The 27,805-nt window shown below is 50.0% G+C and overlaps 10 protein-coding genes across 10 annotated transcripts; 5 read left to right on the forward strand and 5 right to left on the reverse strand.

The window, feature by feature from the left end:
* Positions 1-21: 21 nt before the first annotated feature.
* On the forward strand, positions 22-1,594 carry ASPBRDRAFT_132450 (putative translation elongation factor eEF-1 subunit gamma; the record flags this gene model as incomplete). The annotated part of the gene is made up of 3 exons (XM_067618440.1): positions 22-51; positions 159-360; positions 597-1,594. 3 exons carry the CDS (start codon positions 22-24, stop codon positions 1,592-1,594), a joined length of 1,230 nt encoding a protein of 409 aa, XP_067476428.1.
* A 462-nt stretch (positions 1,595-2,056) lies between these two features.
* ASPBRDRAFT_295839 (NIF domain protein) lies at positions 2,057-4,895 on the reverse strand. Its single transcript, XM_067622680.1, has 2 exons — positions 4,525-4,895; positions 2,057-4,468 (listed from the first exon to the last, which is right to left on the reverse strand). Exons 1-2 carry the CDS (start codon positions 4,633-4,635, stop codon positions 2,384-2,386), a joined length of 2,196 nt encoding a protein of 731 aa, XP_067476429.1. The 5' UTR covers positions 4,636-4,895; the 3' UTR covers positions 2,057-2,383.
* A 47-nt stretch (positions 4,896-4,942) lies between these two features.
* rrp36 (putative pre-rRNA processing protein) lies at positions 4,943-6,071 on the forward strand (the record flags this gene model as incomplete). The annotated part of the gene is made up of 2 exons (XM_067618447.1): positions 4,943-5,116; positions 5,169-6,071. The coding sequence occupies 2 exons, from the start codon at positions 4,943-4,945 to the stop codon at positions 6,069-6,071; spliced, it is 1,077 nt and encodes a 358-aa protein (XP_067476430.1).
* Positions 6,072-6,194: 123 nt separating this feature from the next.
* On the reverse strand, positions 6,195-6,826 carry ASPBRDRAFT_295837 (uncharacterized protein). The gene has a single exon (XM_067622679.1). The coding sequence runs from the start codon at positions 6,633-6,635 to the stop codon at positions 6,318-6,320; it is 318 nt and encodes a 105-aa protein (XP_067476431.1). The 5' UTR covers positions 6,636-6,826; the 3' UTR covers positions 6,195-6,317.
* ASPBRDRAFT_295899 (uncharacterized protein) lies at positions 6,350-8,577 on the reverse strand. The gene is made up of 3 exons (XM_067622682.1): positions 8,297-8,577; positions 7,332-8,226; positions 6,350-6,768 (listed from the first exon to the last, which is right to left on the reverse strand). The coding sequence occupies exons 2-3, from the start codon at positions 8,167-8,169 to the stop codon at positions 6,629-6,631; spliced, it is 978 nt and encodes a 325-aa protein (XP_067476432.1). The 5' UTR covers positions 8,170-8,226; positions 8,297-8,577; the 3' UTR covers positions 6,350-6,628.
* A 7,527-nt stretch (positions 8,578-16,104) lies between these two features.
* On the forward strand, positions 16,105-17,509 carry ASPBRDRAFT_46470 (DNA-directed RNA polymerase core subunit RPC19). Its single transcript, XM_067625644.1, has 5 exons — positions 16,105-16,383; positions 16,489-16,642; positions 16,714-16,805; positions 16,917-16,993; positions 17,063-17,509. The coding sequence occupies exons 2-5, from the start codon at positions 16,523-16,525 to the stop codon at positions 17,194-17,196; spliced, it is 423 nt and encodes a 140-aa protein (XP_067476433.1). The 5' UTR covers positions 16,105-16,383; positions 16,489-16,522; the 3' UTR covers positions 17,197-17,509.
* ASPBRDRAFT_46471 (putative NADH-ubiquinone oxidoreductase B14 subunit) lies at positions 17,475-18,719 on the reverse strand. The gene is made up of 4 exons (XM_067625645.1): positions 18,557-18,719; positions 18,384-18,445; positions 18,024-18,170; positions 17,475-17,893 (listed from the first exon to the last, which is right to left on the reverse strand). Exons 1-4 carry the CDS (start codon positions 18,597-18,599, stop codon positions 17,774-17,776), a joined length of 372 nt encoding a protein of 123 aa, XP_067476434.1. The 5' UTR covers positions 18,600-18,719; the 3' UTR covers positions 17,475-17,773.
* A 345-nt stretch (positions 18,720-19,064) lies between these two features.
* Positions 19,065-19,795, forward strand: loc1 (the record flags this gene model as incomplete). The annotated part of the gene is made up of 3 exons (XM_067618410.1): positions 19,065-19,343; positions 19,428-19,577; positions 19,664-19,795. 3 exons carry the CDS (start codon positions 19,065-19,067, stop codon positions 19,793-19,795), a joined length of 561 nt encoding a protein of 186 aa, XP_067476435.1.
* Positions 19,796-19,973: 178 nt separating this feature from the next.
* ASPBRDRAFT_132374 (putative hydrolase, alpha/beta fold family) lies at positions 19,974-21,701 on the reverse strand (the record flags this gene model as incomplete). Its single annotated transcript, XM_067618433.1, has 6 exons — positions 19,974-20,159; positions 20,209-20,337; positions 20,387-20,510; positions 20,572-20,652; positions 20,708-20,868; positions 20,919-21,701. The coding sequence occupies 6 exons, from the start codon at positions 21,699-21,701 to the stop codon at positions 19,974-19,976; spliced, it is 1,464 nt and encodes a 487-aa protein (XP_067476436.1).
* A 975-nt stretch (positions 21,702-22,676) lies between these two features.
* ASPBRDRAFT_57714 (uncharacterized protein) lies at positions 22,677-27,499 on the forward strand (the record flags this gene model as incomplete). Its single annotated transcript, XM_067627790.1, has 7 exons — positions 22,677-23,877; positions 24,435-25,453; positions 25,518-25,628; positions 25,683-25,700; positions 25,768-25,883; positions 25,934-26,586; positions 26,658-27,499. 7 exons carry the CDS (start codon positions 22,677-22,679, stop codon positions 27,497-27,499), a joined length of 3,960 nt encoding a protein of 1,319 aa, XP_067476437.1.
* Positions 27,500-27,805: the final 306 nt, after the last annotated feature.

The following is a 27,805-nucleotide window of genomic DNA, read 5'->3' on the forward strand; positions in this document are numbered from 1 at the left end:
TCCTCCCACACATCCTTCACAATGGCCTTCGGAAAGCTCTACGGTTACCCTGTATGTGTTTCTGCCTGTGTTTAGGAAGTTGTTTCTACCCTTCACAGGGATTGGAATAGCTTCCTTTTTACTACCTGCTGAGAACACCTGGCTGACAGACTCCCTAGGAGAACGGTCGCACCATTGCCTGCCTCGTCGCGGCTAAGGCCAACGATGTTGAGCTTGAGCTGGTCCAGACTGAGTCTAACTCTGCTGCTGCTTTCAACCAGTCTGCTGAGTACCGCAAGCTGAGCCCCCTTGGCAAGATCCCCGCCTTCGAGGGTGCCAACGGCTTCACTCTTTCCGAGGTCATCGCCATCGCTGTCTACGGTACGTTCTGCCAACTTACGCCTTGCGCGTTGCAATTTCGTTTGTTTTATGATGAGCATTTTATTTCAAGTTATCCCTGTCAGAACTGGTAATAATAAAATAATGTTGATAACGTTTGACTCTGAAAAATCATCCCTTACCCCACTTTTGTGGGGTGGTGAAGAGATTTCGTTTTGATTATTTGATGATCACGCAATTGTCGTTCGTTGGACATCTTATGCTGACTCGAATAATAGTCACCTCCCAGAACGAGAAGACCACCCTCTTGGGTAAGACCAAGCAGGACTATGCTTCCATCCTCCGTTGGTTGTCCTTCGCCAACTCCGAGCTCCTCCCCCGCTTCGGTGCCTGGACTCGCCCTCTCTTGGGCCTCGACCCCTACAACAAGAAGAACGTCGAGGATGCTGCCAAGGCTGCTGTGAAGAACGCTGGCGTTCTCAACACCCACCTCACTGCCAACACCTTCCTCGTTGGCGAGCGCATCTCCCTGGCTGATTTCTTCACTGCCGCTCTCCTCACCCGTGCCTTCGCTACCGTCCTGGACAAGAAGTTCCGTGACGAGAACGTTGCCATCACCCGCTGGTACAAGACCATTGTCAACCAGCCCGCTTTCAAGGCTGTCGTCGAGAACCCCGTCTTCGCCGAGGAGTGCATCAAGTACACTCCCCCCAAGAAGGAGGAGAAGCCCAAGAAGGAGGCTGCCCCCGCTGCCCCCGCTGAGCCCAAGCCCGCCGAGGAGAAGAAGCCCAAGCACCCCCTTGAGGCTCTTGGCCGCCCCGAGTTCGTCCTTGACGAGTGGAAGCGCCAGTACTCCAACGAGGATACCCGCCCCACTGCTCTGCCCTGGTTCTGGCAGAACTACAAGCCCGAGGAGTACTCCCTCTGGTCCGTTAACTACAAGTACAACAACGAGCTGAAGCTTACCTTCATGGCCAACAACCTGATCGGTGGTTTCCACGCCCGTCTTGAGGCTTCCCGCAAGTACCTCTTCGGTGCCCAGGGTGTCTACGGTTCCAACTACGACTGCGTCATCCAGGGTGTCTTCCTGGTCCGTGGCCAGGAGTTCAAGCCTGCTTTCGAGGTTGGCCCCGACTGGGAGAGCTACGAGTTCCGCAAGCTCGACCACACCAACCCCGAGGACCGCAAGCTCATTGAGGACCAGTGGGCTTGGGATGTCCCCGTCGTCATCGACGGCAAGGAGTACCCCTTCGCTGACGGCCACGTCTTCAAATAAGCTGGTGCGTTCGAGGTAGCCAATTCATGATGATGATATCCCATTCTTCTTCCCCTTCTTCTCTAGTTGGGTGGTCGTCTAAGATGAAACTCGACCTTTAAAAAAAAGAAAACCTCCCGTCTCTTTTTCCTCAACCGGGGTGTCGGAGAGCTTTCGTGGGGATAGGCTCGGGGCGCTATTTCCCGTCCGGTCAATTTCTATCCTATCTGATTGCTTTTTCCCACCTTGGTCCATTTACCCCCGCCCTTTTCACTTATCCACGCTGCCCATGATGGAACGGTTTACGTGTTTTCATTCTTCGTCGACTCCTTTCAAAAGAAACCTTAACTTTTATTTCACGCGTAATGCCACGCTTACGATTGATATGGACTATAGCAGTAGCTAGTCAAAAACAAACCCACTAGCACCTTGTGCTTTCCATGATCACGATGGTCCTTTCCGCAGTAGACCAGTATTGTAATCAGTATGGTATGTACTATTACCCCTCATGCCATGTGCCATCATACTATTTTAGTCTATACTAGTACCCCATTCATGTTATACATTGTGTACATCGTAAGATAACCTAGCTGGTCCCAGCCCAGCCGCTCTGCTCTTTCTTCTCCATACGACATAACACTAACTGACTCCTGCCACTTATATACACCATCCCATATCACGTATAAAAACCCCAAACTCTCCAAGAAATAGCTGAATAATCTATAGAGCCACGCCTCTCACAGTACAGCATACATTCATATCAAACCCAAACGAGAAGGAAATTACCAATATAGAAAACTCCCAACCCCCTCAGCCCGTCTTCAATGACTCCTCTAGCCGATCCAAGAGATAATTCTCGGATTGTGTCGAGGCAGCAGGCGATGGTGACCGATCACTTGCAGCACCATCAGCAACGCCTAAAGTATTATTTATCTTGTCATTGACATCATATTCCGTTAGAATGGCAGTGCCACCCGGTGTGGAGTCCGACGAAGGTGATGATGGAGAGTGAGGAAACGAGGTTGGGGTAGAAAGGTCTGTACGTGGTGGTGGGACGGTATTCGTCTCGTCGACAGTGGAGGATGCGATAGCCACTGGAACCGATGTAGGAGGTGGTGGTTGTGGTTGTCTCGCCTTAGTGGCGAGACGCTCTTCTTGTTTCTGAAGCTGACGGGCTCTGGCTTTCTCGGCAACCTTTTCGCGCTTGCGGGCTTTACGGCGTTGTTTGCGCGCTTCGGCAATCTCGGCTGGGGTGAGGGGACCGTCGTGGGGGGTGGGTTGTTGTTGTTGGGTTTCGGTGTTTTCTTGGAGCTTAATGTCCAGACACAGGTTGCCTGTTTTGGGGATCGAGTTGTACCATTTGTGGAGGACTTGGCTGACGTCGTCGTGTAAGGATAACTCCTCGAGCATTTGGAGGACCTTGGTTAATGTGGCCGAGTCTTCTGCGCCTGAGGCGCCATCGAAGGTGGGGATTTCGAGGAGATTGCTTGGTTCGCTGCTTGCTTTGAGGCGGGTGTCGTCGATTAAAATGGTGTTGGTCTGGTCCCAGCGGGTCTTTTGGAAGGTTGCAGGCACGGCTTGGCCTAAGTCTTCGGGGCTGGGATATGATGCTTGGACCTTCTCGTCGGCCCATACGGTACTAAGGGTCTTGTAGACCTGGATTTTGGCATCGTATTGCTGCGGGGTGAGGTTGAAGTGTTCGCGGTGCCATTCGGCGACGATTTGCGCCCGGCTATCATTGATGAAGAGTTGGCGGCAGATACCGTCGACAGTGGGGGGCCGGGCACTCGACCATATCATAACTTTGTATTTCTCCATCAACGTCTGTATAAAGACGTCGAGACCCGCTCTTCTCTTGAATCGAGGCGGCATGTACCGATCAGGCCGGTGGACGAGGGTGCCGTTCAAGTCCAGGATGACTAGTAGAGGCTGTGACCAGGAATTCCGTTTGGCTGGTTGTGATGACTGCTTAAGGTAGGCCGGTGTTGGAAGAGCCCTTTTAGGTGGTGTCGGAGTCTCGAACTTTTTGGAACGAGGTCGGGGACTAGCGCGTGCCCTAGATGAAGACCCCGGGCGTGGTGATGAAACCTGACTGGACATATTGCGGGTGTTGACTCCAGCAGAGCCAGCTGCTTGGAAGGCCGTAGGCCCGAACGGCGGCATCGTCATCAATGGATTCGTTGGCGCAAAGTTCATGAATGCAGACGGAGGCATGGGAGGTAATCCACCAGGGAAGGCCATGCCATTCAAAGGAGGGAAGCCGAAAGAAGGGTTGGTGGGTTCACCCAAAGGATTTTGGAAAAGCAATTGCTGTTGCTCCCATGGAAGCTGCCAAAAAGGCTGTTGAAATCCTGTGACATTTTCGTTTGGTGTAGCTAGGCCATTCTGGAACGGAGGAATCATAGGTGCCAGATTAAAGTTGTCAAATGCCCCAAAGCTGTTCTGGGGATGACCTGGTGCATAGGGTACTACTGTACTGGCAGACTGTGAAGCTTGGGACTGCAGCTCTTCGCGAATGTTCTTTTCGGCTAATTGTTTGCTCCGTCGTGGCAGCTTCTGCCGCGAGCGAGCAGGCGGAGCAGCATTTCCTGGGGCCGTCGTGTCGAGATCTTCTGTGCCGTTGCGCTTGGTATTCCTCATGTTCTGGCGAGCCCAACGGCCTTTATACGGTCTCCAGGCTGGCTTATCATCTCCCACTACGGACGAACTGGAACCATCATGACAGATGCGACTGTCCATACTAGCCGTGTCGAATGCGGTTGCGTTTGCTGACTCCATGTCAGGCTCAATGGACCGATTGTTGCGGTCAAAAACTTGGGATGGGCTCGAGGATTTATAAGAACATGAGCCGGGGGTGATAGAAGTACAATAATTGTGTACTTTTCCCAGACCAGTCTATCGAAAGGTGTTAGTTATACAAAGAATCATATTTTCTGACCAAGAGTACACACCTTGGAGGACACCCCACTCTGGTCAGGAGAGGGGAATATGTGGGCGGGACGGGGCTTTATAGCAAGCAGAGTCAAACGAGGGAATAAGCAGCATTGGCGTACTCGCAACATGAATGGAAGATCCCTGGAAGATGAACGACCGAAAAGGAATCCGCCGCGACACAGGAGAGGGAGTGAAGAGGATGAGCGCAGCCAACGATAGAAGAAAGATAGAAGATATGCGGAGACAGAAAAAGTGACTACTTATCGGGGGGTCTGGCCAATCAAGGTGGGGACGCCATCCTCGCCGCCTTTTGGGAACGGCAGAATAGTCTCATTTTTTTTCGGCCGCCGATCTCACCGCCCGGCCAGCTCGGGTTTTCATCTCAACTTGGGGTGGACTTGATCCTATATACATCCCCCATTCCACGACCGCAAAATGGCCATCTCAGACCTGTTGAATCGCCGTGTGCGAGCTGTAGCTCAGGATGACGAGGAGGTTTATTCTGACCAGTCTGGCTCAGAGCAGGCGAGCGACGACCTGCGCTCTGACGAGTCAGGCTCAGAAAGTGGCAGTGAAGGTTCCCTAGACGGAGAAGACGATGACGATGTGGTTAGTTTTCCCTCTTGTGGATAGACACTGCCATATGCTGACTATTTCGCAGTCTCAAGGCGACCCGGAAGATATGGATAAGGACGAGGACGATGACGAAGATGACGATGACGACAGCGACGATCCCCAGGACGATGTTCAAGCCTCACTAAGCAGCATCTCGTTCGGCGCATTGGCGAAAGCGCAAGCATCTCTAGGATCCAAATCGAAGCGGTCATCTAAGGCCTCCCAGACAGAAGAAGAATCTGCCGCTCCTTCCCCCCTAGACGACATTCGGGCGCGAATTCAAGAGGCACGCGAACAGAAACGCCAAGCGCTATCGAAAAACAAGGACTCGGACAAGTTCTCTCGTTCATCCAAGCATGCGCCGGCCGTACAATCCTCCAAACATGCCGTCTCCCGCAAACGGACCATCATTGAGCCGCCGAGTGTGCCCAAATCGCGAGACCCGCGTTTTGACCCGACTGTTATGAGTAAGAGTGGTCGCACAAACCCTCAGGGAACAAGCAATGCTTACGCATTCTTGGACGAATATCGCGCGGACGAATTGAAGCAGTTGAAGGAACAATACGCCAAGACAAAGAATCACGAACAGAAAGAAGCTCTGAAGCGTGCGATTCGGTCCACTCAAGACCGTCTTCGAACGATGGAGAATAGGAAACGTGAGAAGGAGATCTTAGCGGAGCATAAGAAGAAGGAGAAGCAGCTCATCCGCGAAGGCAAGAAGAGCAACCCGTACTTCCTGAAGAAGTCGGACTTGAAGAAGCAGGTGCTGCTCAAGAAGTACGAAAACATGAACTCCAAGGACCGCACCAAGGCCCTCGAGAGGAAGCGCAAGAAGACTGCAGCCAAGGAAAGAAAGGAGATGCCCATGGAGCGGAGGGCTTTGGCTGGCGACGATGCGCCAAGTGGAGGTGGAGGTGGAGGTGGCTGGAAACGGCGCCGAGTCGCATAGTCTGATACTAGCGTCTAGCTCACATTATTGTATATAGTTCGCATCTGCATAGGCATTTTTCCTTCTACAAAATTCACCAGAATATAATGTCCATGCCAACAGGCTGGGAATGTTTATATAGACACGGTATTACTTATCATTATCCAAAACCGACGTATTCCTTCCGGGCGTAGGTGCAGCTAAGCCAGAGTAAGAAAAGAAGAACATATTATCAATGCCAGATGGCGGACAACCAACATCCAATAACTATTGCTGTACCAAAACAATCAGACGCGTAAGCACAAACAAGCAATCAAATGGTATCGCAACAAGCCATAAGTCAATGACGCAAGGATCACCGAAATCTGAGGTCCTCGAAACAATTTCGACATGATTCTTAGAAGAACATGATCTTTGAAACCCATAACAAAATAACGCCTCATATCCAAAATAGAACAGGGTCCCCTCGAGGGAGACTTCGACGAGGAGATGAAAAGGGCAAGAACAGAGAAGAGATTGGAGAATGATCGAATAGAAGCAAACACTGGAATCAATGGCAAACGATGAAGGCGTCCGGCCTAACATGGTATAAGATGCAAGATAAGTAAAAGGGATGAGGAGATTGAAGGGACGGGATCCACCCTTCCCTTCTTTTCAAAGAGCGACTGTTCATGCGGTTCATATAGGTAGTCGTGTAGGCTGACATATGCATCATGTGTAGAATAAATAATATTATTCAGACACACTCCCTCCACACATAGAAACTGCTGTTTTCGTAGGCCGGCAGTTCAGCCGTGGGTAATTGCTCCCAAACAGGCACCTCCTGCTGATTCGTGCCTATTCATAACTCCAAGTGCTGACCACACGAAATAGCGCATGAGGGAACGTTGGCGGTATTTGAGAGGGCAATTATAGCGACGGGCCAAATCAGGTCACGTAGGGAGACCCTAAGCAACTTGGTCATGGATTAAGAATGGAATAGGTCCCAGGCACGTGCGCAGAGACTAAGGAATTCTTCCTTCTTTCTGCGCTGGGTCTCGGGGGAGTCTCTGCCAGCCCCGAATGGACCATAAGTGGCACTTGCGCCAGAGGCCAATGCTGGATTAGGGCGATAATGTGAGTCGGGGCCGTGGCCCAAGGGCGGGCTGCCGTGTTCATGTTCGTACTCGTTTCTCGAACGGCGACGAGCAGTACCCTCTGACGGGTACAATGATGGCTGCGGAGGATGCGCATTCGTCATGGGCGTGGCATCCGAGTGAGGCACCCCAGACTTTGGTGGTCCGTTAGCCACCCGGGGAGATGGAGGAGTCGGGGGTTGGTGACCGCCGTAATGTACAATGCGCGGCAGAAGCTCCTCGCGCCCACCGGATAGTTCCTGGACAGCTTCTTCGGCGGAGCGGTACTCTCTGGGGCGCTTGGGGGGTGGAGCGGCATCCCGGGAGATGCGAGGGGAGGGAATGGGAGGCAGATTGTTCGATTGAGGCGGATTGGCAGCGGTTGCGCTGGGGTAATACAGTCCTCCCCGGTTCGCCTCGCGATCACGGCCCAACGTCTCATTTCCAAAGACGTCAGATAGCGGGGGCAAGCGGTTGGTTGTTTGAGTAGCAGGGAGATGATGGATGTGAGATGTAGACCCCAGAGTCGGACTTTGGTTAACGACGTGGCGAGTCAAAGGCTGTGCTTCATTTCGGCCCGTGAAGGTCTGGTTCAATGGTGCAGATTGGATCACACGTTCACTGGCAAATTGGGCTGCTGAAGGAGGCACGATGGAGAGGCCAGGCGGGGGCCTTCTCTTTGACGCACCAGCCCTGGGGAGGCCAAATGATTCAGATGGTTTGATCCCATCGGGCCCGTCATCCTTGGCGGACTTCTGTAAACGCGATTCGATAATTGAGCGCTGCTGATCCCGAACCGATAAGCTCCGCTGCAGTTGCTCCCTCATCACGGGATCATGTGTTTGGAATCCCGGGGAGAGGCAAGCGATCCCGACCTCCTGCATGTTGACACCCTCTCGCGCAGTCATAGGGCCGCCAGGAGCCCGGGCGGACAAGCCCCCAGAGTTCGGAAGGCTACTGGAAAGGTCTAATCTGCGAGGGCGAGGTCTTGTATGAGACTGCATTGCAGGGGAGGATGGGGGTTCCTTCTTCACGATCACTCGACTCGCAGTGGATCCGGCCTGTGATCTGCTGAAATGTCAGTGATCTGCATAGGCGATTCAGCCAGCAACTGTTGGCCAAGATACTTACGAAGGTGAAGTTGGTTTCTTTCCTGCAGGCGAGCTTTTGGCCGAAGATGCATCCCGCGAGACACCGGATGGCCGCGGCGGCGTGGTACTCGTCTGGTTACCTGAAGACGCAGGCGCCAATGTTGGGCAATTTTTCGGACTGATATCGCGGGTCATACGCGGAGACGTGAGCGGAGCAGCCTGGGCAGGCGCAACCGCGGTCGACATAATGACAATGGAGGGCGACGACTAAGATTGGACACAAAGGAGCGGGAAAACTCCTTGGCGAAAGCACACAGCTGACCAGGGGAAGCAGTCGAATCAAAGGGACGGTGCAGCAGTTAAACCGATATGAAGGCTGGCGAAAGAGAGAGGGGGAAAAGAAAAAAAAAAGTCCCCCCTCGGGAGCTGTCTCACACAGCCACAGACTATATAGCGTGTTCCTGTACGGTGCTAAGAACTGTGCCACCCAACGTCTCACAGCCTGTAGCAGGTGGATTATGAAGCTTTTCCTGGACAAGCGCAGGAATTATGGGGTGGTAGGGCGAGATCGGACGAAAGCGCGCGCGGATTTCAGAGCTCGGTAGCGGAGGCGGCTAATCGTGGTGTTCGGTAGAGGAGAGGTCGAGGTCGAGCTCTAGAATGGGGGCGGAAGGAGCTTCCAAAAGACCGACGGATCCAGCCCGAATAATGAAAGGCACGGAAGACGGAGGGGAGAGGAGATCAACGTTCAATGTGGCACTCCAGGGCAAAAAGTCGTCAAACGGGTGGTGGGAGGTGACAACGACGGGGAGTGGTCAGATACTTGAGGGAGGCGGTTAGCTAAGGCTGGCCGGCGGCAGTGTGACAACGGTTAGAGGTCGGTCAGGCCGGGGGTGATAGTTGGTGGAAGCGGATCTCGACAGGTCTGGCCCCCATGCGAGGTGTAAATGGCCCGAGAAGAAGGAGGGGGGGGGAAGAAAGCAAGATCGGGGATAAAGATGATGCTGATATAATGATTATCAAGGAAGAGAAGAGGGGAAAAAAGGAAGCTAGCAAGAAACAGAGAAGGAAGTAAAATAAAGGTAGAGAGAGAGAAAGTAGAAAAAGCAAAAAAACGAAACAGTAAAAAGGCAAAAATGGGGGAAGAGGGAAGAAAGGAAGAAAAGAAGGCTGAGACGACCAGACACGAGCGAGGGAGGATAAATTGTATGGAAGATGGATATGGAGAAGCAGCAGCAGCAGCAGGTGGACTTACCGGACTAACTAGTCAAGTAAGGTATTAGTTGGGAGGGCGGTATGGGGCAAAGTGTCTGTCTGGTATGGAAGCGGGATCCAACAGGTCGATTCAATCTCGATGAGACGGTGGCAGAAGAGGGTTGGCACTAGCCAGAACGATGAAAGGGCTATCAGTTGGACCGTGCCATTCAATCCGAACACGCGGCAGGGTTGGGAGCGAGGAAATTATGATGGATAATAAGCGGATCAAGAAAAAAAAAGGAACGGGAACAGAAAAAGAAAAGAAACTAGGTGGGAGAAAATGAGAAACACGGAAAACATAAGAAGAGAAAGAAACCTAAAACCAAGAACGGAGAACAGGCGAGAGACGAGCAGGAGAAATAATCATCATCAAACGGGGGAAGTGGGAATTAATTGGGCTGCAATGGAGGCGACCAAGACCTTGAATGAATGGCTGTGGGGAAGAGACGAGACCTGACTTACTTGACTAGAAGAATATTCAAAGCAGAAAAATAAATAAAATATGGGAAAAGTATTAATTAAAAGAAGAAAATAATGGATACGATATCAAGAACCAGAAGAGATCCTGGTCACTAGGAGCAGTAGGGACTTTTAGTTCGAAACCGCTGAAGGAGAAATAAAGAGCAGAATACTGATTACTTGTAAATTGTAACAAGCAGGTTGAAAGAGTCATGTCCATGGGAAGAATACTCCTACTAATCAACCTGAAAGAGGAAGGTGAACAACCTAATCTGTCCAAATGCGAATATAATATAACAACAAAAAGAAAAGATTTAAAGAAGACTGATAATAATAATGATAATAATAATAATAATAATAATGAAGACTTACTGTGTACAAGCAACACAGACAGAGAAAAATAGAAAACCGGACTGGGATGGATTCATCCCAATAATCTCCTGAAAATGCTCAGACCAAGTGGAGCCGGATTCCCACTTGATTGGCACCAGCTGAGACATGGTTTGTTTCCGCCCAGGGCTTGTCCGCCGATGATGTGACACTTTTGTGACAATTGGCGGTTGCTGCTGATCGCGTCGGATTCACATCGGTTGGACAGTAGTACCACACCTTCTCTCTCTCTCTCACACACACACACACTCTCTCTCTCTTGTCATCGGGCTGGCATGATAAGATGACACCTGGAATTTACATTTCCCCATGAAAGTGGCATACATGAAACGTATTAGTAGTTCTCTCCCCAGCCTACTTTCCTTATCTATCTCTAGTTTCCTTTATCTATCTAGGTAATATACTAGTTAGGTGACTAAGTATCACCTGTTTCGGGGTAGAGGAGGGGTGGAAAGGAGGGGAGAGGGAAGAAAAGAGAAAAAGAGGAAGATTACTTTGAAGAGAGACCAGAGTCCAGACACGCACACCAGAGACAAAGGTACAACTTTACCAGTTAGCACGTCTCTTGGCCCGACCATCGTGTTCCATCCAACTGAAGGGTAAGGTAGGGGCTCTTCCCTGCGACCCATCCGGGATTTGGCCTATGGAGATCCAGGAACTGCCGCTGGCCTGTGAGACCAGCTGGAAACATTTGGGAGATTCCCGAGCCAGTCACCTGCCGGGAATTTTGCACTCACCTAGAAAAGTATGGTAGAAACATGACCAAGCAACTAGTAATTCTTGTTATTATTCCCCTGTTACCTTCTTTAAATTCTTGCTTGAGTGAGAAGGGGTCTAGAAAAGAAAGACACACAAATCCGGTGTACAGCCAAATGACACCCCTGTTTACAGAGTATCTGTATCTAGTGGAGGGTAACTAACTACTCCGTAGTTGGTTGACACAGCCATCCATCCCGTGCCAACAAACTATCGTCGGCGTCCGACGCAGAGTGGGTAATAATGTGGGAGAACTCAGAAAAAGAGGTTCCTCCCCCTGGTGGCGACGCACCTGCGACACCAGCGTCCCTCACCATCCCCCGAATCCACCGGCGCCAAACTGGTGGAAACAATAGTCCCTGCCCCGATCCATGAATCCACCTTTCTGTCAGACATAATCCTAACCACCCCCCCTCCTCCTCTTCTTAGACTAGCCTGCAGTCAGCAACAGCCTCTCTTAGTCTTGGGGGCTTGACAAATTAATCCGAAAAGTTGACATCTCACATTTCCCCACGTTCCTCTCTCTCTCTCACTCATAGAAGGAATTAAATGAAAATTCTTGGAACTAGTTATCTACTTGGTAATGATGATAAGCAAAAGAAGAAACAAGGTAGGCAACCAGGTCTTCCACCGTTCCACGATGCATCGATCGATCATCCCGCGGCACAGTCCGACGACGACGACGATCGGCCCTCGTTCTCCTCGAGGGTGTCGCATTGTGACATGCTCGAAACAAGCCAACAGTCGCATGAACGGATGAATATCTTGATCAAATGCTCCATATATAACTTGTTACCGGGAAGGCCAACTATTCGGGTAGAGAATTAAAAAAAGGGATAACAATCATAATAACAACCATAATACTATATAACAGCGACAGCAGCAATTACATGATAGTTAAATCGTCACGTCTGACTACATTATGAACTGCACTCATTTCTGCCCCCAACAAAGTACTCTTCTATAATATGAGTAAGACTAAAATGATCCGACACGGACTTCTTCCATCGCAGCCTCTTCCATCAGGACCGGGTTCTCCGTCATACTCCGCGCCCAGCCCGGGGGCATCCACCCGGAAATCAGTTGACCTTCTCGGTCGCTACTCCCAGATAAGTAGGAGTAATAGCACCCAACTGTAGATACATACTAAGAAGCGTAATAAGGTATGTAAATATGTAGGTCGAGAGTACCAGATAGATAGTTCCAGGTAGGAAGGTGAAGATACCTCCTACCTTGCTCACCCGCACACATCCGCCTCGAAGGTAAAATTCTAGACATGATCGCCCAGCACTGCTCTCTACCTTGCGACCATCCCAGGGGCCCGAGCGACCGAACTACTGTAAGGCAGAATTTTTCCCATGCCTTCCATGCGACTTTCGTGCTCAATTTCGCAGGCCCATTGCAAAGCACATGAACCTGCGAACTATTGGGAACAATGAAGATCGACTGTTTTTGTTTCCAGCCCAGCCCGCTGCCCGGCACCCCCCTTCGATCACGGACTGGGGCGGAAATGAGAATCTCTCTCAGGCGATTAGCTCGCTTCCTGCGACAACACTATTGTCTCAACCTGATTTGCAGTGCAGGACGGACAGACAGACAAGGCCGCGGAGTAATTTTGGACAGTTAACTCCTGCTACTACGTAGTCTACTTAATTTGTTAACCTTACCTTAATAGCCGAGATGCCGTATCGGTGTGACAGTAGTAGGCTAGCAGCAGCAACTCTTGGAGTTGATTACAATTCCAGCCCTCGTTCAACCAAACCACAAGCCCCCGACCCTTTTTGCTCGAGTCAGACGGCAGCTTGACTCAAACAAGGCCTCAATGCAAAACATTGGGACCTGTCAAACTTTTTCTGCTGAGTCAAAACTTAATTAACGTGCTGTTTTCAAAACAGAGCTACTACTGATGAATCAATCAATCAATCACTCAATCACCAGTAGCAGAAGCAGCCACATCCAGTATTCTTGGTAGGTATCTAGCCGAATCCGTATACACCTTCCTTCTCAATATCAATTCCGATACATTCCTAGAGTCAAAACTAACGCGCGGGACCACTTCCCGTCAGCTTGGTGGGTAGAAAAAACGAGTGCTCGGTTACTCCTCATGAAGGTTTAGTAAAAGTCAAAGCATGCAGAAGAGGGCTCCATCTTTGTATCTAGTTGTGGGATATTGTCGTTCCAATCCCTGTTACAGTTGCAGTGCTGATACTTTGCAGGGCGTCTCGTTTACTCCGATTTAATGCGTGGCCTGCTTACACGGCTGTGGGTAGGATGTGGATCTGACAAATTTTATTGCAGCAGCCAAATGAAGGTTTTCTGTCTACTCCGTAGATAGATAGTTTGTATCCATCTTCGACAACGCGTTCCAAGGTACCGATGATGGGAGTTGACATTATGGATTACTCCAATCTTCAGATCGGCTTACCTACAGACCTTCCTATTTAAGGCCCGAAATCATCTGCGGATAAGCCCGTTTGCGAGAACCAATCAGCAGGGACGATCTCTCCTCCCCTCATTTCCCGCTCCACGAGGCAAGTCATTTTAATATTAAACGGGACCGCCTCATTAACCCGGGGATCACTATCTAGTATCTAGTAACTATCTACTAGTGAGATCCGGCTTAGAAGACTACGGAGTAGACTACTACTAATCACTACTAGATCACTGGGGAAAGTGGGAAGTTGGAGCACCAACCCAGTTAACAGCCTGACAGGCAATGTCTACACATTATCGAGATGCATATGTGTGTGGTGTAGTCTACCAAAAACAATACTGTTTGTCAACCCTCGCATATCTTCTCTTGTTTTTACTTTAACTCGTTAGTCTACTTATGTTATAAGTTCAAACTCGGCCGGCGGGCCCACGTGTGCTCCTTGCAAATAAGATTAAGGAACGGCCTTGCCATCCAGTCTGATGAACCACTAGTTTATGGGTCCGGCCTTGCCGTCTCCAGAAATTATTGACCTGCTGAGTGGTACCATGGATTGTCACATCACAAGGGTCTACCTAACTCAAACTAACACGTCAAGCTGCTTGAGATTTTTCCAGGAGGTCGGTGTAATCGTTCTGGCTCGCTCGGCAAGCTGGGATCCCGAGTTCGTGGATAATTCCATCTAGTAGATACTATTATAAACACAAGATGTGGATATGGGTTCTCCCTCCGAAAGTACTCCGTACGAGATAGATTATCGGGGAGTGTCTCGAAACAGGAACCACCATTATCTTCCATACACACGGAGTCGTCCCTCTACACCCTGCTCTGCATATGCAAAATAAGCGTTTATTGAATAACCCATGTGCCAAAGGAAGGGACTTGGTCGAGGATTAACCGACCCGGTACGGAGTAGTAAACTCCATCCTCAATATACACAATACGCAGTAAACACATCTCGCCTACAGATGTCTCCAACTATGGAGTACTACTCCTAGTACTATTAGCAAGTCGGCAAACGAGAGTAGAGCATCAATCTCCCTAATCAATGCCAGATCAACTTCCCGTACGCGCCATCCATTTTCGTCACTCATCTATCACGACATCGTCCACTACAAACGACCGTCTCCGAGTCCGAGTCCGAGCCTGAGCATACTACTGTACTTACATCCGAAGCTCCATATCTGCAGAAACGAGCCTCGCTATCTACAACGCCAAGGAAATAGTTTAATATCAACTATGATTACTCTCCGTATCTGGACGGGCGCATCATCACATCATCATCAAAATGTGTGTCATAAATCCGGTCGCTGTGTTGATTGATTAACTAAACTCCCGGAGGGATGGTGATGATAATAATAATAATAAAACCCCGTGTTAAGCCTTCTTGAAGCCCGGGTCTAGTCTCAACGGCGTTGCTCTGCACGGCCCTGTTGCTAATATTGGTTCTTCCATGTGGTAAAAAGAGTGGGCGTGCACTCCGAGTCCAAGCCCCTCAAAGCAAGCGATATAGCATCTGGTCGATCGCAATAAGCCCATTGTCAATAATAGTAGCAAATAACTAGTAGGTGATTATCTGTGTGTAATTACTACGTAGACTAGCATGCAAGTCTCTTTCCGGTCACGTAGCTTAGTCGCTACGGAGGATTAATTATTAGGACTAACTCATTACTCCTATGTACTAACAAACCGAACTATTAATTGGAGAACACTAAGAGCAATTACACCGCACCCTGATAGTACTACTTAGGTTAGTTTACTGTAGGTGACAGCGTTGCACTAAAATATCCCTGGTGCGGACCGCGGACATTAATTGCACTCACACTCTCCTCCATGGCATACATATTTATAGAACTCAAACGTTGAACCCAGCTCTTCTCCGGAGCATTTCATCTCGGTCAACACAAACCAATTCATGTAAATAAAATTTGATACAATACAATAATACTACCATCTCAGCGACATAAGACTCATCTCCAGTAAGGGATTAGTCAAATAGCTCTGTCTGTCGGTCGGTTACCTGCAGTATTCATGCCACATCCACGGAGAAAACCACAGTAACACCAAACACTACTCTGTAGAATGTAGGTGATATGCAAGCAAAAATCCAATTCTGCAGCGAAAAAGGACAAGCTAGCTACCAAGCCCTGCGGAGAGAAGGGGGAAATAAAAATCCAAGCCACAGTTGCACAAGGGTATGCATAGTGGTAGATCATACCGTGTGCCCGATGTTTGACAATCCGGATGCTATATTTATGTACTAGCAACTAAGTACTACAAGATACTACTACTTCGTATCCAGCGTCGCACACGGCCGAGAAAAGCGTTCGCTGCCTGTACGCCATATGTACGTATCCTTGACGTTGGATATAAGTCTGTCATGCAGAGTGCTTGAATAGGATATGCGCTATCATCAGTTTTTTGTTCTTCTGTTACATTTCAGCTTATTTGAAACTTTTGCAAGAGACAGGTCGTTCATCTGTGAATAGTTAGCAATTAGCCATTACAGCACTCATGAACACGTACTAGATAGAAATAAATAGATCCAATCATGAGGCAAACAAACATACATCGCAGCAGCAGCGAGTGAGTATGCTACATAAAAACAGCAGGCGGTAAGGATATGCCCTCCTCCTTCCGGAGGCGGTGAGATATCGATAAACCGTTTTTCGCATTTTTCTCCTCATGAGCATTAAGCATCTGCTTGTTTGCGAAACTTGACGCTTACGAATCGTTTGATTTCCTTTTCGCATATACCTGGGAATATATTGTCCTCTACAACCAGATATTTTCAATTAAATCCCGCATCCACGACCCGCGTGTCCCGCCACTAAGTACATCTCTCCGCTCCCACCAAGAATCACCACCACCCTCCCCCTCAGTATACACCTCGAACGAGACGACAGTATACCAAACAATGCGCTAACCATAACCAGCAGTAATCCTCAAGACCCGCATACACCACCGATCAAAATGCCCGCCTCCGTCCACTCCGAAGAACAAGACCAGTCCATGCTGGACGCCTCCGCGCCCCAAGAGCAGGAGCAGGAGCAGACCGATGTCCTAGAGCTGGATGAGAAGCGCATTGTTGTTGTACGTATACACATATCATTCGGAATGTTGTCCATCTCGAAGGGGCTTGCTAATATGAGTTTGGGGGATAGTTGCCCGGCTCGTCCGACACAGCAGCTTCGTTCCAGTTCGAGGGAGAGGGTCACACTCTGGGTAATGCGCTGCGATATGCGATCATGAAGAAGTGCGTATACTACCCTTACCCCCCACTATATATCATTCCTATTTGATTTGTTTCTTATTTCCCGAGTGATATGGTGTATGTGCTAACGAATTGTTTCCCCGATTGTTACAGCCCCGAAGTCGAATTCTGCGGTTACACTATCCCCCATCCTTCCGAGACGAAGATGAACCTTCGTATTCAGACTTATGGTTGGTTTGCCCCATAGTATCTGAAGAAGGATGAACACATCGCTAATGAAGAATCGAATGAACGAATAGAAACAACCACCGCCGTCGAAGCCCTCGAAAAAGGTCTCGACACTCTTATGGACCTCTGTGATGTCGTCACGGATAAGTTCACCACTGCCCGGGATGACTTTAATGCTGCGCAGGCGGATCGCATGGAGGCTTAGGTATATATATCACATATTATAGACTTTTTTTCGGGTGGTTTTTGGCTTTGATTCATGTATGTGTGTGTCATATGTTTTTGCTATTTGATGGGATATGATGGCGTTGTGTGTGTGTAAAGAAAAGTTATACCTTTTCCTTTTATCAATTTCTTATCTTTCTTTTGGGGTGGTTAGATGTGATGGGGTCTGATATGGGTGTATTGATCGGTTGGAGGTTGATGGGGGGGAGTGAGGAATATCATAACATCTACTACGATATGCTCATAGGAGCTATGTTGCTGGCTTAGCTTTGTATGGACGTATTGGTCGGTTCTTATCTGATACCCTTAGACATAGAAGTACTAGTATCACCCCCATGTAGACCGCAAGCCATATAGATATAATCTACATGCTTACATAGTAAGCAACCTTTTGGTAATTTTAACAACCGAAACATCTTGTAGTCAGACAATATTTACATAACACTCACACACTCTATCAGCGTTCGCAGCCGTCAGAGAACCTTCAATGCTAAGGATACCGGGAAATAATGGGGAAAGAGATAATAAGAGATGATGGTGATAATAATTTCACAATTTCAATTGCGGCCTTCCAAGAAGCCCGAGATGAAGTTGGGAGGTAGCCGAGCACCGGGGTCCTCCTCTGGGCGGAAGTACTTCATCACATGCGACAGCTGCTTCCAGTAGTTGAGGGTTTCCTATGAAGTTCGAAGAGACGTTGGTTAGTATACACTATCCATACCATACATGTAACCCAATTGGTCGAGATAAACTGCATCAATGGCAGCAATTGAGCATTGCTACACTATCCATTTGTCATGAACTCACCTGGAACTCAGCGTGGCTCTGGTACAACAGCACATCAACAACGTTCAGCTGGTTGACGTAGCGGTGCTTCTCGAATTCCTGGCGGATCTTCGTACGGATAGCGGAGACGGGGAGGTTCAGAGAGTACATAGTCTGAATCTCGGGGGACTAGATTGTCTCAATTGAATGAAATCATGTTAGTCTAGGAGATTCTCGGAAAGAACTTGTATCGAAGTTGGGTTTTTGTCCGTCGCAGGGTCTGTCTGGTAGACGCGAAGGGTCGACGACCACACCGGGACCGCCAGGCCCCAGCAAGCCATTGATGAATGGGGATGGGGCGATGGTTGCATAGGTAATTCATCGAGTATAAGGATCACTGACCGCTCTAAGCCATTCTCTGTAGGACCTGAGGACACGGCGCTTCGCATCACCCCAGTTGGCAGCTACACAAGGCGAGAAAGGTCAGCTCGGGATTCCGGCCATTGACATCGCGGCAATTTCTAAAGGTCGGACATGTCGGGACAACCGAGTCCTGGGAGGAAGGGAAGACGTACAGGAGCGCGTGCGCTGGGCAAGGAAGGTCGGGTTGATGGTCATCTTGAATAGTGGCCGAGTGGTGAGGCTCGACAATGGCACACTTTAGCGATGAGAGGGGAGAGAAAGACCGCGGTGGGGGGAAGAGCGAATGGGGAAAAGGGAAGGGAAGTCGATGGTCCAACCTTAAGGTGACGATGCGAGGAGATCGAAGTGGTGGAGGTCCTGCGTTCTCCCGGCTGCGGCTCACCGCCTGCCTGTTTCAAAAAATTTCTCTTTCGGAGGCGTGATCTTAGAGGGTCCGGGGCTTCAACGTTCAATTCTTTTCTTCGGCTTGGATTCGGTTTATTTACTTTTGTTTTGGGTATATCTGAAGTCCGTGTTCTTTCTGTACTATTCGGGCGACTGGATTTTTGTGGCTGGTTTTCCCGCTCCCCCACCGTCGCAAGTCTACTATCCAGATTTTCGTCTTCCTCTTCCCATACCCTCCATATCGTCCATCCCGACACGCAGAGTTGAACCGAAGCAATGGCGCCGACTACTAAAGGCAAGGCCTCGAACAAGGGCGACGCAAAGAAGAGCAAGCCCCTCTCGTCCGCATCGAAAGTGAACAAGAAAGGCGCCAAGCGCCCGCCGCCCCAGGAAGTCAAGGCGAAGGCGCGCACGGAGTCTAGCCTGTTGAAGAAGACGAAGAAGAGAGAATATACAGAGGAGGAACTGGGACTGCCCAAGCTGAATGCGATCACCCCCGTCGGTGTGGTCAAGCCCAAGGGCAAGAAGAAGGGCAAGACTTTTGTTGACGATGCGGTACGTACTCCTTTTTTTTTTTTTCCTAAGCCGCCCGTTTATCCGCTTGTCTGATTGTCGCATTGGCTAACAATGTTGCGATAGGAGGGAATGATGACTATCCTCGCTATGGTCAATGCGGAGAAGGAAGGACAGATCGAATCCAAGATGATGAAGGCTCGCCAGTTGGAGGAGATCCGTGAGGCTAAGAGAAAGGAGGCAGAGGCTAGACAGGCGCAGAAGAAGTCTAAGCTGGTGCGTATATATGTTCATCATTTTCCAGCTCTCCCATTGGAGGAATCTCATGATTTGAGGGTTGCTAACTGGTTTGACCCGAACAGGAGGATGTAAAGCAGTCCATCCGCCAAAAACGCAAGCACAAGGGAGGCTCCAGCGAAACAAAGGATGAAGCGCCAACCAAGGAGTCGTCTTCGAAGTCAAAAGGAAAGAAGAAGAGTGTTGCGTTTGCTTAAAGTTCTATGTACAAAAGTAATTCTGTCTATACCGGGTCTATGTAGTTAGATGGGTCTCTGGCGTTATACTGGTCTATGTCTTCCAAAACAACGGCGTGCATGACACTCATGATGAGCATCTCTCCAAATGAAGTACTGATCTATCAATGTGAGCAGTATAGCTGTGCAATAGCGTTGACTATGGCCTGATTTGCAGGTCGAGCTTGCGTTGCGCAGGAATGAATTTCGGCTTCGGTGCCGTATCTTCGTCCTTTCCGGGACCCGTATGGTGGGCAAGATGACCGGGAATCTTCTCAGGATCCTCAACCTTGAACGGTACGGTAAGATCGACCTCCTTCGCCATGAGGTTTAGGAAATTTGCCACCTAAGATCGTTAGATGTAGATAGACAATTGGCAGGTAGCTTTCACATACTGGCTTTACAAACCATCTTTCACCTCCAAGCTCAAACCAGCCGAGATGACCACCCCAAGAGGTAGTCATCATCACTCCGTACGGGGTTCGTGTCATCTCCTGGAATGGCAGTGCAGCAGCACAAGCAATCTGCTGCCGGTTAGTGTATATAGTTCGACTGTTGAGATTCTGCACGTACCGGGTCATCTTCGGCTTGTATGACGAAGAATGGAATTCTAATGCCCAGCATAGCATCGGTAGAAGAAGCATCACGATAATATGCCCCCTCAGTCGGGTAGCCCCACGAAGCACATTGTAAAGCCCTGTTCGTGAACTAATATTAAAATCGTGCAAACGTGGAACATTCTGGCAGTAATGTCTTACCGGTCAAATTCATGCAAGTAAGTGATGTTCCTCACCTCATCAACGTCGATCCGCGGGTTCTTGGAGACCTGTTCCACGTGTCTGATGGTCTCGAGTCAGATACCGCAAGACCAATGGTTAGATAGATCTCACTTACCGTTCAAACAGTTCCTTCATGGCCGTACCCATTACTTTACTATAGACCTCGCGACCAATCAAAGTGTTTTGCAGGTTCAGAGACCCAATTTCGAGATTCCAAGGGCTGGCACAGAGCACTGCGGCTTTCAGCTCGCACGCATCGCCTTCCTCACCCAAGTACTACGATCACGTCAGTCAACAGTAGCTGTTTGTGCCCGATAAAGACTTACATTAGCCAGAATGTTCGCGCCGAGCGAGAAACCAATTCCAAACAAGGGACGATTCGGGAAAGCCTTCCGTAACCATTTGACAGCCTGACGAATGTCCCAGGTAGCACGAGCATTGTAAAGCACACCAGTCGTAATCTTGGTTTGCGAGCAACCTCTGGAGTTGACAACACAAGCTTCCCATGTCTGATCTTTGATAAGAGGCGCGATCACATGGCGTAGATAAAGTTCATGTGATCCACCGCTTAGGCCATGGAGAACCACGAGCATGGGCTTTGTATCGTCCGAGGGAAGCGCAGCAAATTCATCTTCTGAGAAGAATGACGTCCGTTCGGGTAACCCTGATGGTTGCGTGTACTTCCTCTCGCTATCAGTCGCATGAGCGTCGCTAGGCGGCTCATATGGATCTACCACGAAGTCTATCGCAAAGTGCCCAGACAGCACCGGATTCTCGGCCTCGAACATCCAGCGCTTGTAGTGCACCGGAACATTATCAAATTTCACGGATGTCCAGGCCGTCTGTAGATGGCCGTTGAAGAGGAAGGGATTCAGCTGGCACGTCTTCGGGGTGGCAGTGCGACAGAGGTCTGTCAGAGTCACTTGCGCCTGGGATCTTGACTTTCCAGCCTTCGTGGTCAGTAGGAGATTATTATCTTTCGCATGATAGTACACGATCCGGCCATTAGGGCGGATCCATGACAGCAGGCCCATCCCCAGAAGGCCCGCCACAAGAAGCGGTATCGAGAATGTGCTTAATAGGCTGAGGGGGGTGTCAACGAATGACATGGAGAATCGGATCTGGGTAAACTGCAACGCCAAAATGAGGTCTAAAGAATAGGCACTAACACGCTATCTTCACCTGCAGCTCTAAAAAGGAGAAACGGGAACCACAGCGACTCCGAACAGTGAAAGTTGAGACGGAAAAAGACCCATCGATCTTTAATTGCCTCGGCTTCATTGCCTCATCCAGTAAGGCTCATCTGATGGGCTTATCGGCGGGTGGCCTTATCGTTATCGCGCCGATCAGTCAGCAGTCCCGCTGACTCAGCTGGGGTTCGAGGATGGATCATGAGGCACCCTCCAGATCGACGTCACTTGATGTTGCATCTTTCCTCCTATCTTGTCTTGCTGTCCCAGAAAACGGTGTCGCAACAGACTGCTGAATTTTTAGAAGCATGAACATTCTTCATGGGTGGGTTGTGGGTCGTTGCAAGATCGATGCGGTAAACACAGGCCCGGATGCGGAAGCTCAGTGTAGGCCTTGATCCGATAGCATCATAGACTTCCTTAGCCATTCCCCAGTCGGGAGAAACATTTGCTAAGAACTGTCACGATAACAGTCTAGATCCGTAGGCTGTTTGGATGCAGTCTCCAATAAGGCGCTTGATCAAACAATCGGCCTTCTGCTCTTTGGTCCAACGGAAGACCCATCTTGTTGTATGTAATCCTGACGGCCTCTACTACGCTGTGACCCCGGCGCGTGCTCCGTTTGCGTGCGAATTTACAACCTTTGCGAAGGTTACTTCTTGAAGGTCAAAAGGCCCTCTGTCCCGTCTCTCCTCTTGACAACTTGTTTGTCATGTGGCTTGCTTTCCATTATATCTTCTAGGACACCATGATGCCCCAAACCCAGCAGAAAACGGGCTGGTACTCATACTTCTTCTGAGTTCTTGTTGAATTTTTGACTATAGATCACAGCACATATAGCTCAGTCTTCTTGTTACTTACTCACAGACGAGACAGTCTGCCACCATCGGCAAAATGAGGTCGGATCTGCCGGTCGATATGGGATCTAGTTTCCGCCGTGCTGGGGAACGATTGAGGTCCATCGCGAAGATGAATCGCTGGGCGAAACCCCAATATGAAGGGAGAGTCGGCGACACCGATACACTCACCAACTGCTACCTCCTTGCGCTACCGACCGAGCTGCTCCTGGAGATTATCTCTCACTTGTCGGTGCTGCCCGAGGCATGTCTAGCGTTGACCTGTAAACGCCTCTACTCGATATGCGGTGCTACCCTAGGTGCCACACCCCTCCATTTCAGTCGAGACTTTGCGCCGCTTTTCCACCACTATCGAAACGGGCACAATTTCGTCACCCCACGCTGGCAATTCATAAACTTGCTAGAAGATAATAGGTGGCGGGCATGTTCTCGATGCTTGAAGCTCCATCCCAGGAGTTTTTTTCCCGCGCGAGAGCTGAAACGAAAGTCCGAGGATAGATCATGCAACCTCGGAAGTTCGGCAGGCATAGTAGACCTATGCCCTTGCAAGAAACTGACCTTCCAGGATAAGATGGAGCTTGTGGAACTTTTGAGGGTACGGCGGAAAACGATAACGGACCTGGCGATTCAGTTCGGTTCCGGGATGAAGCAGCAGCGTTTCTGCTGGCATAGTTGCACTGAGGATTACGGATCAACGCAGCTGGACATCGAGATCTATCCTGAGCTGGACGACGAAGACCAATTGAAGATCAAGACAGAGTACCACTTGCGCACGGGTTCCGGCCAGCTCGGCAAGGAAGAGCACATGACACCGCGATTTGGATGTGCTCACCGATCCGTTGACTTATGGCTTTCGAGTGTCTGCCAGACGACTCTCTGTCGGCTGTATGACAATCACTGCGCATCCTGCAAACGAATATCCGTATGCAATACGTGCAATGCCTCACTAAGGTGTCCTCGCAAACAACCATGTCGAGTGGACGATGAGACGGGACAAGCAACATACCATTTCTATACTGAGCGGTGCCTTGGAGGACCGGGGCCTGTCCCAGATCCGACATGGGCAGCCCAACGAATCCATCCCGCGGAGAATCTAATAGACGTCGCGAATTGCAGTGAGCTATGCCCGTGGACGATCCGAGAACATCCGCCTCTGGAAGAAGCCCCATCTTTGGAGATGAATATCCTCAATCCCGCTATACAGGATCAGTCGATGACCCAGCTGTATACCTCGATCAGTATGATTTAGGGTTGGTGGTTGCAGTTACGAATCTCATGTGTGTGATGTGGTCTAGACGGTTTGGGCTTCGGCGTTATACAAGGACCTTCCAGCTTGAATAACTTGCTTGGGTAAGAAGGGTGTCTAATGGCTTGATTATTCTTTAATCGTGGTGTCGGCTTGCTTTGCTTAGAAGGAAGGTGTTTGGGATATAGTATAGTTAGAGACAGAGGGTGTTACAGAAAGGCTCGTCCAATGCACATGATATAATGTTCCGTATGCAGCTTCAAACGAATCCATAGTCGAGATATCCAGACAACGCGGGTTGTTCCGTGGACGGACAAGAGGCTTTCTCCCTGGAATTTTCCATTATCATAGCAGCAACCAGTCCATGGTTCGTACGGAGTAGAACTCACCTGATCGCGCCTCACCTGACCGCCCGGGGGTTTCTCCGACCCGACGCGGAAACGGAAAAGGCGGCGCGATCCAGAAGAACAAGAAAGATAGAGTCATTCCAAAAAAAAAAAAAGAGCATCCTCGTCGTTTCGCTATATATACTTCCCGGGAATAGCAGAGTGCAGTGGATTGATGAGCATTGTCTGCGTCCTGGGGCGATGAGCTACCCACCACCCCATAACGGCCCATATCCTTCGCAGTACATGCAGCAACCCCCCAATCTGCCGCATCACCAGCAGACCATCCACCCGCAGCAGCTACTGTACAACAGCAATGTCAATACGAGCGCTTCGCCATATCAATATGGGAAGCCGGTGGTCTATCCCCAGGTCATGATCCCGGCGTATCCTGCTTACGCGCAGACATATAACCCGCAGCCGCCGCAACAACAACAACAGCAGCCTCCTCCTCCACCACCTCAACAGCCTCCACCCCAGCAGCAGCCGCAACAGCAATATGTGAATCCGTCGGATTTGTTCAACCCACCACCGCTTGCTCCTACCTCGCCTCCCCAGTTCACCAATAGTCCGTCCCAATATGCTGCACAACCAGCGGTATCTGTTGCAGGCAACAGCCGCTCCCCAGTCCTCCCTACTTCTACCCCCGCCCGATCCACGTACTATGCCGCTCCAAGTCCAAACCAAGCAAATCAAACCCCCAACAATTATCCTCCACCTACATCTACTACGCCTGCAGTTCAAGTGTCATCTCCTGCTACTGCTGCCCCTGCCCCTGCCCCTGCGGCTGCGGCTGCGGCTGCGTCTCCTGCCCCTGCTCCTGCTGCCAAACCTGTCGCCGCTAAGCCAGTCGCCGCCAAACCTGTCGCTCAAACGCCCCCGGCACCGTCTCCTAAGCCTGTTCAGGTGCTAATCCCAGCTCCTACCCCAGAAGTGCAGCAGAAGATTCAGCGCCAGCCCCCCAAAAAGCAAGCGCAGCGACAAACGGGCCAAAAACCTACCCAAAAGTCAGCAGGCACGCCGATCGACTATCAAGTGTTGCTGCTGGCCATGGCTGATGAGTATCTGAATGCTGCTCACAGTCATGGCACGCTGGTAGCCTTGTTAAGGCGCGAGATGGAGATGGACGAGTATTACAAATTAGTTGCTACAGGTCTTGGTTGCTTGGAAGCTGTTCTGAAGGTACGCCGGGATTTGGTGACTACTGTACCCGTATATGGCGGTGATGCTTATTAATGTGCCGCAGAACTGGAGGCTTCAACCCCGGGTCGAAGCTCTAGTCCGATTACGTTATGCCCGTATATTGTTCGAGGAAACAGACAATGACCTGGAAGCGGAGACTGCATTGAGCAAGGGTGTACGTTTTAATCCTGCCCTGCGTATTATTGCCGTTGCTAACTATGTCGTATAGATTGACCTTTGCGAAAGGGTGAGTTAAATCATCATCCCTTCCGTTCACGAAGCCATTGCGATAATTAGGTAACTGATAAACGCAGAATCGGATGCTTGATTTGAAATATAGCATGCAACATCTGTTGGCGCGAATGCTGTATAAGACGAATCCAAAGGCCTCATTGAAAGCAGTTGATGGGATGATTCAAGATGTCGAAGCGTATGTACCGGTAACGCCCATTTCTCCTGTGTATCTGCTGACCTTGTCAGGTATCGACACTCCGCCTGGGAATACGCTTTTCGTTTTCTTCGAGTGTCCCTTTCACTCACCTCATCGGCCCATCAGGATTCGGTGTCGGCACTGCATCACCTCCACAAGATTGCCAACATGGCTAGCCGCAATGGCGATAGGGCTGTTTCAGCTATGTCTGCGATAATGGAAGCTCTCGCACACCTCCAGCAAGGATCTGGGTTTGACTCGGTCGAGCAAGCCCAGCGTGCGGTAGCAGTAGCGCGGAGTCACCAACTCAACGATGAGCTCCGACATATCCCACAGCTAACGACTCTAGTCCAAATCGTCGATATTTGCTGCAGTCTACTTGAGTACGACATCAACCAATCCTCGCAGAAGCTGAAGGTACTACAAGACTTGATGGACGAACGCTTGAGTGACTCGAATTGGCGCAGCGATGGATCATTTTCAATCCCATTGAATGGCAAGTCGGCCGGACCGTCTTCCATTGACACCGGGGACATCCTCCAGGTCCAGAGCGGCACGCTGCTGCTAAGTTTCAACTGGCTCCCCCAGCACGATCTTTACGCACTTTGCTACTTCCTTAGCTCGATCACACTGAGTTGCAAAAACTCATATGATGGACGCAAGGCAGAGAAGTTTTTGCAGGAGGGCACTCGCATGCTGAAGGGTAAGTACACCTTGTTCTGACGAAGACCATCTCAAGACCTTCCAGATGTGGTACTGACGGTATGATCACAGGAAGTTTCAAGGCGCCACAAGAGATCACGGAATCAGTGGTCAACGCGAACAGGCGCGTTCAGTGGCGCAGGATCCTCTATTGTAACCTGCTCGTTCAGCAGGTCTTCCTTGCGTGCGGTCGCACAGATTGGGAGCTAGCCAACAAAACGTTGAAAGAACTTCGAGAAGAAGGCCAGGAACTTGGAAATGAGCTCCCAGATACCGTCGAGTGCCTAATGGAGTATGCTACCGGCGCAATTGCACAAGCAACAGGCGACCTCACCGCAGCTCTGAAAGCCTTTCAATCTCCTCTTCTCTCATTATCCACGAACTTCAGCAAGACGGCGCGCAATGAGCCACGCCGCGACATCGCCATTCTTGCTGCCTTGAACACCGTCCTCATCCTCCGCGATCCCGCCCACCCCTCTCACTCCCACCTACCCGCCATCTTATCCATTGTGGAATCCTTTTGCACCGGCAGTCCCAACAAGTACATCCAAGCAGCATACTACCTGGTCTGCGCCACCGTTCAGACCGAGTCCACGATTCAGACAAAGCAATACCTGCAACAAGCTCTCCAATCCGCCACGGCTATCAGCAACAGCCAAATCACCTGCATGACCCTAACCTTCATGAGCTGGAAATACTTCCGCGGCGTCGTCGGCGAACAAGCCGAGAAGAGTGCCCGAGCAGGCCGCGCGATGGCTAAGAAAGCCAACGACCGGCTCTGGGTCAGCGTCACCGACGAAATGCTAGCCGAAACGCTAGAACGTCAAGGAAAGGATGAGGAGGCCAAAGGTGTACGGGAAGAAGGTCATCGCGTAATGATGGGATTGCCGACTGCTTTGAAGAGACCTGTATAGATTCAGGCTGCCTACCTTGTTCCTTTCCTTCTTTCTCTTCATTTCCCTTCTACTACTACTTACTGGTCGTGGCGGATGCTTGCTTTTGCTATTTAGCCCTTTTTTCTTTTTGTAATTTCTACCTTACCTCTTTTACATTCCCAAGCCTCCTTTTTTCCCCTTCTCCTTTCCCCTTTCCCTTTTTCTTTTCATTTCTTGCTTTCTATATTTCTGTAGTGGTGTTTTGCGGCTGAAGTTCAGTTCATGATACCATGTTAGGGCTGTTCTATCCATGTGTCTTATCTGTTCTACCTGTCTGGGTGGTTG

This window comes from Aspergillus brasiliensis (genome assembly GCF_001889945.1).
Source record: "Aspergillus brasiliensis CBS 101740 unplaced genomic scaffold ASPBRscaffold_11, whole genome shotgun sequence".
In the NCBI taxonomy this organism is placed as follows: Eukaryota; Fungi; Ascomycota; class Eurotiomycetes; order Eurotiales; family Aspergillaceae; genus Aspergillus; species Aspergillus brasiliensis.